The sequence below is a fragment of the Chinchilla lanigera genome, unplaced genomic scaffold (assembly GCF_000276665.1).
Source record: "Chinchilla lanigera isolate Chin_1 unplaced genomic scaffold, ChiLan1.0 scaffold00031, whole genome shotgun sequence".
Classification (NCBI taxonomy): Eukaryota; Metazoa; Chordata; class Mammalia; order Rodentia; family Chinchillidae; genus Chinchilla; species Chinchilla lanigera.
The window spans coordinates 9,303,408-9,313,747 of record NW_004955432.1 but is presented as its reverse complement, the minus strand read 5'-3'; the positions used below and the strand labels follow the sequence as shown (position 1 = coordinate 9,313,747).

General features: G+C 36.1%; 1 protein-coding gene across 4 annotated transcripts in view; it reads right to left on the bottom strand.

Annotated features, from left to right (window-relative positions):
• The window catches only part of Ankib1 (ankyrin repeat and IBR domain containing 1), a 138,411-nt gene that overhangs the window by 44,981 nt on the left and 83,090 nt on the right, over positions 1 to 10,340 (bottom strand). For all 4 annotated transcript variants that reach the window (XM_013515948.1, XM_005388008.2, XM_005388006.2 and 1 more), the window contains exons 6-7: positions 7,237 to 7,445; positions 5,781 to 5,869 (exon numbers count right to left, since the gene is read on the bottom strand). In XM_013515948.1, the coding sequence (XP_013371402.1) occupies positions 5,781 to 5,869; positions 7,237 to 7,445 (298 nt within the window). The remainder of the gene's footprint in view (positions 1 to 5,780; positions 5,870 to 7,236; positions 7,446 to 10,340) is intronic.

The following is a 10,340-nucleotide window of genomic DNA, read 5'->3' as shown; positions in this document are numbered from 1 at the left end:
TTTAGAGCTGAGTATTCTGAGCCTAGAAACCGATTCTTTTTTTATCAAGTATTTGTTGAGCACTCATTGTGTCAGGCAGTATACTGGGTACTAGTAATATGGTTAAAAAAGAAAAATTCCAGTGCTTCCAGGTTTAGTCACTACATAAACTGCTGACATTTTGGATAGATTCTCTTGATAATTCATTTTTTTTTTTTGTTTTTTTGTTTTGTTTTTCTCCGGTACCGGGAACCGAACTCACGACCTCGCGCTTGCCAGGCAGGCGCTTTGCCGCTGAGCTAAATCCCCAGCCCCAAGAACAAGATTTTTCTAGCTGGGTTTGGTGGCTCATACTTGTAATCCCAGCTTCCTGGGAAACTGAGGCAGGAAGACTGAAAGTTCAAGCCCAGCCTGGGCAATTTAGAGTCAGCAAGATCCTGTCCTGAAAGGGGGTGGGAAGGAAGGGGGATGCAGCTCAGGATGAAAGCCACGGGTTGAGCTCCCAATGTGTCAAAACAAAAAACAAACAAAAAAACAAACAAATACAACACACACAGAATCTTGAGTTAGAAAACTCTAGCTCTTAAGCTTAACAATCTTAATATTAAACTATTCTGAGCGTTGGTTTCACCAAATGTAAAATGGGATAATCACACCCATTTCCCATGGCGTATGGGAATCACACACAGATTATGTATGTGAAAAATCTGCATGGTGCCTGACTTTGAACAAAAATTCATAAATCTTAGCAAGGTTTATTATTTTCATTATTTAATTCTCCCTGTGGAAAAGCAAGAAACAAGCTTTTGAAGTCTGTGTTATATTGGACTTCACTTAAACCTAAACAAAATAAATGGAAAACAGGAGAATTAAATCACAACTCTAGTTATCACAATCAACAATTTGATTATTATTTGATTGCAGTATTGTTTTCTTTGGTTCTCTCAGTCTCTTTCTTCCATTCACTTTGAAGAAAGAAAAGCAACCCGAGACCTCACTGGACCTGATCTCTTCACTCCATTTCAACACTTTTGCCTGGTACTTCAATAGAAAACAGAGTTCCCACCAGACAGCCCTCTCTTAGAGTTCCCTTTACCACACCCCAAACCTGGCTGCATCTTTAACCGTCTTTGACTTTTTCCTTACCAATTTCAGCACAAAGGGCTTCTTCTTTCATCTCTCCGACAATCCTCTAACCCTATGGCCAGCTCTGGGACCTACACTCTCCTTTAATCTTCCCTTGCCTCTTCCCTAATGGCTCTTACCTTTGGCACAATAAAAAAGTTCAAACTGAAAACCTGTCTAACCAAACGACTGATTCTACTTTTCCTTTCACATCAAAGTTTCTTGACACAACAGTGGATGATCTGTCATCCCTGCAAGTCCACCATGCTCAATGTCAACCTGGAGCACTTTGTCTTCTATCACCTCTTCAGTGAATGGCTGGGCCATGCCAACTATCTACTCGGCCACTTTACTCAAGACTTCTTACTTTTCTTGACTTCTCTGGAGCATGAGATACTGCTCAATGGTCTCTTCAAATTCTCTCTTAATCATAGCTTTGGGACTTAACTCATTATTTATATTTTGTATTCTTTTTACCTCTGGTAGTTCCTTGTACATTTTTATGCTAGTGACTTTTTGCTCTTAATCCCTTACATTTTCTATCCCCAGTTTTCTACCACAAAATTCTCCCCCTCCCATTCCATACAATCTCCTTGGGTGATGTAAACATACCCAACAATCATGCCTTGGTACTTGTTATGGCTTGTATTCAGATGTCCCCCTAAAGCCTCCTGCAGTCATATTATGGGGCTTTTTAGAGGTGGCTGGATATAGGGTATGTGATGCTGAGATCACTGATGCGATGCTAGGATTACGGGTGTGAGTGCTACCTGCCCTAAGGGTGAATAGCCTGGATAAGACATAAGGGGCAGAAAGAGGGCGGTTGCTTGTTGCTCACTCTCTCTTGCTACCTTCTGCCTGCTGTGAACTGTTTCTCCTCTGCCATGCCACATTACCTTGGAGCCAGCCTACTACAAACTGACACCAAATAAACTCTGGGTCAAATAAACCTTTCCTCCTTTAACTTTGGGTGTCCTCTGGGCAGTGAGAAAAGTAACTTAGTACTCAACTGCTTTGAAACTCATCAAAGTTTGGAAACATTTTCTTCCAGTCCTCATTGTTTGTGTGGTACTCTATGGGCTAGCTAGAATTTCTCTGTGCTGAGGGCCTTGCAACTCACCACCCTGTCCAACCAAAACGATTTGTTTGGTACTTGTTACACCTCCTGGAACCAACTAATAATGACCACTAAGGTACCACTGCATATGGTAATTACTTTAGTCAAAAGCCCAGATCTCCCTGCTTAGTTACACATTTTATTATAAATATTTTCACTTAAATATCCCACAGGGATTTTACATTCAACATATTTTAAAATCTTCCCTTCCATTTTCAGTATGATTAAAAAACTGTCTCCACAAGACTCTGAAATACCCTAACAGAAGGTCATTCAATATCTCAGTTCCCAGTTAAAAATTACTTGTATTACTCTGGATTTCAGGACAGTTGAAGCACTTGGGAAATGCTGATGGACTAGCAGTGCTTACAGTATGATCTGTGGGGTTTGGGGAGTACCTGCCACTCTCAGATTTATAAGGTCAAAATAATTTTCATAATGCTACTAACACTTTTGTGCATTTTGGTTAAAACTGCTGGTGCCTTAGTACAAACCACAGCACTGGCACAAAAATCGTACTAGTAATGATCTTTGTACTGTTCACTAAGTCACATTTACAGTTAAAAAAAAAGCAGCTCCACTTAAGAATATTATTGATAGATAGTAACAATTATTAATTTTATTAAATCTTGACCTCTCAATACACATCTTTTGGGTATTCCATTCAAAAGGGGGGGGCTTAAACAGAATAAATGGCTGATATATGCCAAAACATGATGGTTGTCTCAAAGAAAATTTCTTAGCTGACTGTTCAGCTTGTAAGCATAACAATGAATGATTCGTTGCTATAGGATGTATCAGCATGAAACAGCTCTTGGAATCCTCAGTAACTTTTAAGAATATAAAGGGGTCTTATGACTAAAACTTAGAGACCAGCTACCTGAAGACTTTCGTTTGTCATAAATGTAAGAATTTCTCCCTTTTAGCTATGAATAGGTTTCTCGGAAAGTCAAGATATAGTTTAATACTTCTAGTCCCTGTCAACATGCATAGTTTGCTTAGATACACCCCCTTACCCTGAAAGTCAGACCTAGCTGGAAAATAATCAGCCTTGAAAACTAGAGATCAAAAATGCCAGCCCCAGTCAGCCTATCCTGGCCTTACCTGCCCTCACTATTCTCTTGCTTGGTGCCTCCTCTGTAAGGCAGGTAAGGCCAGGTGATTGGGGTGGGCACTTTGATTTCGAGTTTTCAAGGCTGATTATTTTCTGGCTAGGTCTCATTTTGAGGGATACACACTGGGTAGTAAATGATGTTTTAAATTTTATGTATTCGCAAAACAACAGAACAGACTTAATTATTCCTGGGGAGTTAAGTGACTGAACTGAAAAGATCTCGTTGAAGATAGGATCAATTCCCTGTGAACTATGTTTTTCATACTCATGTACAATTTTTCACTAAATGTGTAAGTAGAAGGTAGAGTTGACGAATGTCAGTGAAAGAAGTAAATCTGGGGCAAATTTTACCTATATTTTCATCTTATAGATGAGCTTCATAGATACTATCATAGATAGGCTCTCTGCTTATTACAATGTTTAGGAAGATGACTAAAATATTGACAGAGTGATTATTATGTGCCCGGTAAATAACTGAAGAATTAACTATTATTGTCATTTAAAAAGCTCAGGAAACTGAAACCCACATAGATTACCACTTGCCTAAATCAACAATTAATAAAGAGCAGAGCTGAAATTCATAATCCAGAAATCTATTGTATCCCGAACCTGAGCTCTTATCTTTGATATCAGAAGAATATTCTAGTCTGGGTAAAAAATACTAATTACCTTTTATTTAAACACTTAGCATAAATGCTTCAAAGCATCTCACTAGACTGCTAAAATACAAGAGCTGGGAAGTGAAAGAGAGGTTTTTAAACTATCTGAAGGCCTTTAAAAATTCTTCCTAATTTTTAGACAGGAGTTTCTTTTCTATATGACTGTGTAATTAATTTAAAAATGATTTTGTCAAATATGAATTGCCCAACATGGGACCTGTTTTACTGGTGTTTGAATCGAGAAGAACCAACAAGGTAGGATAGAGAATCCTGTGTAGGCAGTTAAGATCCTAAGGAAAAGAATAATTTAGAGTCTTCAAATTTAAATCTTACCACAGACGTCTCACAGCTAAATAACGATGAGTGTGGAAGGTGGTTCTTGTGACCTGAGTCAGGTGAGGAAGGTCACCAAAGTTCAAAAAATTCAAGTAATTCCAGGGTGAGTTTAGTTTTCACATACAAACTAAGGGCAGCATCTACAAACTAAGGCCAACTTCTGCAAACTCGGGAAAACCCAGGTAACACTTTCTAATACAATAAAGCTAACCATCTTAAGCTAAATAAAGTACAGTACCCCGGAAGATATTCTGCTTTTACAGCTGGGCCAAGGATTGCTTTCACTTGTGATCTTTGATCTTTGCCAACCAGTTTACTTGCATCATCTATACTGACCTGATCCTACCCTGAAGGACTCAGAGTAAAGTTTAGTCTATGATTTTCGGAACAAAAGATCAACAAGTAGTGTACAGATGTGAGGGTCAGGGAATGAGTGTGGGAGGATAAGAAGAAGGCAGAGATTAAAGAGAAGGGAATTCAAGGGGAAATAAGACTTGAGGGTGATGAATGTTCATCATCTTGCTTGTGGTGATTGATGGTTTCACAGGAGTGTACACATGTTAAAGGTTATCAAATTATTTATTTTAAATGTGATTTGATGTATGTCAACTGTACGCCCAACAAAGCTGTTAAAAAACAACAAAAACTTGAAAATTTGTTCAGGTTCATTCACGCTCTCATCCAGTGTTCCTCAGCTTCCTATGCTTGGTAACCAGCACTCCACGAAAATGTAATTGGAAAACTGCTTTGTAAAACAGATTTCCTTAAATACTAGTGACATATTTTGCTTAAGTCATCAAACAGCTTTGTGTGTCTGTCTACAGAGATGAGATTTCAGACTGCTCATTACACTTAATCTTCATTTGTTTTACAAACTTGTCTCAAAAAATGCCAAGTTAATGAAAAACTACAAATCTTGGCAAGATAACAAGAAAAAAATAGAGATAAACATGAGACACAAAATAAAATTTGCATCTATAACACATCCAACTATGCCTAGCAGAAACATTTAACTTTGTATTAACTAAAAAAAAATCTTAAACCTCCATATTTTTACAGATTTTCGTGGCTATTTGCTTGTCACATAAAATTCAGAGAAAATGCACAAACAAATGCTTATAATTCTTGGAATAAAAGACAGCAATTGATTCTTGAAATTTAGGTGTAGGATTAAAATTTACATTAGATGTTAAACAAATTAAAATATCAAGAAAAATTATATATACTTGCTGTGTTCCCAAAAGTACCTTATATTAAACTAAATTGTATTAAATGAAATAGCTGGAAAGAAGAAAAAAAATATTCTTTCTTAGTAAAGTGCAGTGCATTTCAGTGTTAGCTCTGAAATCAGTATAAATTATCCACATCATTAAATATTGAAAGCAAACAATTTTATTACCAAATCAGGGTTCTATCATGCAGTAAGAGGCTAAACTGCTCATATACTCACGACTCCCAACATCCTCTACAAAAGTCATGTCCACAGGGCATATCCACTGGATCCTCAAATACAGAAATACTGCACATACAAATGTCACACTGGAGATAAAGAAGAATGACTTAAACTGAGTCATACTTTGAAGAGAACAATACATTCATTTTGTTCACTGGTTTAATGGTAAAAGTATTGGTACTTATAAATTTTAAATGTGTTTCAAAATCATAAAGACAAGCTGGGCTTGGTGGCACATGCTTTTAATCCCAGCACGCAGGAAGCTGAGACAGGAGGATCACTTCAAGTTTGAGGCCAGTCTGGGCTACAAAGTGAGTTCAAGACCAGCCTGAACTGCATGCAAAACGCTGCCTCAAAAAAAAAAAAAAAAAAATTATAAAGGCAAGTATTTGTCCTTTGAGTAACAAATACCATGACTATCTCATTATAAACTATTGTGAGATTTAAATATTTTAGTGCAGAAGTAAAACTCTTGGATTCCAAATTTACATATTAATTGGCATCTGTGCATTTCGGAAGTACAAAAAACAAATCTATACAATCTACTGAGGTCAAGATCAAACTTCCATGTTGCATTAGGGGAGAAAAAAATCCTATGCTACAAAATAATCACTTCAACATCATGTCCTTCATCCTACACTTATCCTGAGAAATCTAGAAAATCAGAATAAGTGTGTTTTTAACATGGCAACTGAGGATATTAACAATAGTAATTTGAGGCAAGAAATTGTCCTATAAAATGTACCTTCTAAGAAAGCCTTTCTAAAAGCAAACATCATGTCACACACGTGAGTTGTTGAAGTAGGATTCTGTTTTTTAAAATGGCCTAAAACCAGTAATGATTTTGTATTTATTACAACTTTTGAGTGTCTGAATCATTTCAAGCAACATCAGAATTTCCTACAAGTATACCAACGGCATGCCAACTTAAAATCCACATAAGGGCTGTTATTAGTCCTTAAAGAGGAAATATTTATTATGCAAATGCATCTGGATAACAACCTCCAGAAACTTTACTGAAACAAATATATGATCACCAGTATACTGCAAATCTTTAAAAATTCGTAGCTCTTAAGAAATTAAAAAGTTTTGTATTTTCAGCTTAAAGAGCATATAACAAACTTCATTTTTAATATTTCAGCATGTTGTTTTTGAACATACTGAAGCTTTTAAGTGAAAATATAGTAAATGGATGCGTTTCCCCAGACTGTTTTGTTTTCTGTTTTGAAATAACGAAAGAAAATTTCTTGTTTTTTAATCTATAGTTCAAAGATCACAAAAATAGTCTGTGATAATAAGGACCTATTACAGCAGGGAAGTAAGTGAACCTTTAGAGGATAAAGGATTCAACTACAAGACACAATCAGATACTCCATGTAATAATACTAAACAATTTAAAATCTAAAAGACTAAAAGCAAAGTTATGGGAAATATATCAAATACTAAACCATACCAAACTGGTATCTAAATCTCCAGGAGAGAAACTGATTTCATCTGGAGAGGTGACGGAAGAGCGTGTAGTCCTTGGCGTTCTTGGAGAAGGGAGTGTGTCCCAGGCATTGTACCCACTTGGTGGTGGAGTTGGCATTTGAACACCTGATCGTTGGCAGCAGTTCTCTGGGTTGGACATCCAAGCTTCAAGTAATTTCTCCCTGTCCCAGTCTTTAAGAAAAATGGAATAGATACCTCTCAAAAATTAGAAACTAGGATGTTTTTGAAGCTACATAATAACAAAAGAAACAGTAAGGGTAAATTAAAAAGATGTAAGTCATCTGAGGAAAAAAAGTATGGTATTTATATAGATTTAGTAACTGTAGCCAGGCATAGTGGTGCATGCCTGTAATCCCAGCACTCTGGAGGCTGAGGCAGTAGGATTGTCACAAATTTCAGGCCAGCCTGGGGTACTCAGTGAATTCAAGGGCAGACTGAACTACACAGTGAGATTCTGCCTCAAAAAAACCAAAATGTAGTAAATGCAAATGAATATCTTTTAATACAGATTTTAAATTGTTTCTATAATATACAGTGGCTTAAACCTGTGTCAGTATCTAACAATATCTCAAAACTCCCAACAATTCCTAGTAATCAAACAGGTGACTGACATCACTTTTACAATTCACAAAAATATTTGCTCACTGCAGGCTTCCTTCAGCCTCTTAACTCTCTGAACAAGTAATTTTGCAATTGGCCTCACTGGTGTCAAGTTGTGAGATGATTATATAGTCACTATAAATATGTCAAAATGCCAATCTCAGGCCCTAGAAATCATTTAAAACAGCTTGAATGTAGAAAGAGTGCCATAAGGGCTTTGGGTTATGAATATTATAGTGAATTAGGCATCAGTTCTTATTGAGTCAAGATTTGGCATAATTAAAAAAAAGATTGTCTTACACTTTAAACACTTATAAATTGGCCAAGTGAAACACAGTCTTACAATGTCCAGAGCCATAAGAATGTAACCTGTTAAAGACAATAAACTAATATACCCAATTACTATGCTTGCTAAGCGTTCTACACACTTTAATGTGCTCATCCTAGCAATCTTCTCACTTATTATTTAAGTAAAGAAATTAAGACTTAAGAAAGTAATTTGACTTAGATAAAGATTTAGACCTTTCCGAGGGCTCCAAAGCTGTTTTCTTTTCATTATCACACACTATCTCTCCAGTATGTTAAAAGGGTAAGTCTAATTACCCTTTTAATGAAGTCTAATTATCCATAGGTCATTCTATAAAATTTTATAGCTCAAATACAAACAGCTGAGAAAACTTTCTACAGAAGATATTTTCAATCATATTATGGCACTGTATTTGGCCAGTGGAAAGCATGACATGTAATAAAGACTAAGGAAGTGTATTTTCCAGCTCAGGAAGCCACAGTACTTCAAAGGCACAGAAGTGTAACTGAAGACTTACATAGGTCTCTAAGGTTGTAGTACACAGTGCTGTGGTTTGGGGAGATGGAAAATACAGTGAAGTGGGAAAGGTGGGTCAGATGACAAAGGGGAGGAAAAATATAACTGATAAACATTGCATATGAATGTGTTTCAGGAAATGGTGCTAAATGGATTTTAGTCTACTGATAGGTCATTACTTTAAGGCTATGGGCTATATGGAATATTTCACATTCTTCTAGTCCTGCAGATTGTCTTTTAAATTCTGTATACTTCAAATATGCACCAGAGACCTAAATTTTCTATCTGTACGGGAAGTTTATATGTACATATAAAACAGGCATTTACATTTCTCAGAAAAAGCAAGATATAATTTTTGCTTCTCAAATAGATGACATTAAAATTTAGCAAACCTACTGACTTTATCAGTTGAAAGCCATTTTAATACATAAAAGCAATTCTTTATTTGAATGGACACGTGGAAGAATTATTAGAGATAAATACTAAAATGTTTTCTTTGATTTTTCATAAAATTTTTTTATCTGAATATTCTTAGTTCTTATGGCATCATATAACAAGGTGTCTTACAACTCAACCAATGTACTGATATTTAAAATGGGATACCAAGCAATATGAAGGTAGGTAAAGAAATTTTTATTGCTTATTGGTAGCTATTGGGATTTGTGGTTAAGGAAAGCTAATCTTCCATTAATGTTCATTTTTATAAAATGTCATCACTTTCACAAAAACAAATTACTTAACCTCTTTGTGTTTCAGTATGGCTGGGGGCTAATTAGTATCTACCGTATTGGTCTCATGTGAATATGTAAATACGCTTGAAGCAGTGTCTGGCACATGTTTTGAAGTATCAATACAGTGGTATCTTGGTGCTCACTGATTGCTTCCAGGTGGCACGCTGAGTAACAAATATAAGCATCAAATTGTTTTGGCTGGAAAGGGTATTGAGTCATAAGGCAACAGACACTCAAAAGTTCTAACTTGCTTGCTGAGGACCACACAAATCATGAGTACCTGGAAAAATTTTCTTGTCAAGTATCAAATCTGAAGAGTTTCAAAGCATGTGAATACCAATATATGGCTATAAATGTAGGTTAGGGTTAGCTCTTAGTATTGTCTGAGGACTTATCAAATGACAAGTGACAGGAATGAGAGCTTTACCTAGGAAATTATGGTGATGAAGCACTAATTTACTTTAGGAACTTAAACAGTAGAATAAATAAATTATGTTCAGGGGTACACAAGTTACCCAGATTGACCTTATCGTATTTCTTAAAATAAAATTTTGGTTAATAGGTTTAAAGGATAATGTCAGAAAAAGAAGATGGAATTAAGCCTTTAAAGAACAGCAAACTAAAACAAAATTTAAAGCCTCGTTAGCAAAACTTATGTTAAAATGAGGCATAATTTAAGTCTAAATTATTCTACTGAAGATAAATTGTTAACTTTTAAAGCTCTTTTTAATAGATATAATAATAGGCTGGGTGTGGTGGCCCACGCCTGTAATCCCAGCACTCAGGAGGCTGAGGCAGGAGGATCGTTGTGAGTTCGAGACCAGCCTGGGCTACAAAGTGAGCTCAAGGCCAGCCGGAACTGCATAACGAGACCCTGTCTCAAAAAGACAAAAACAAAAAAAAAAACCCACA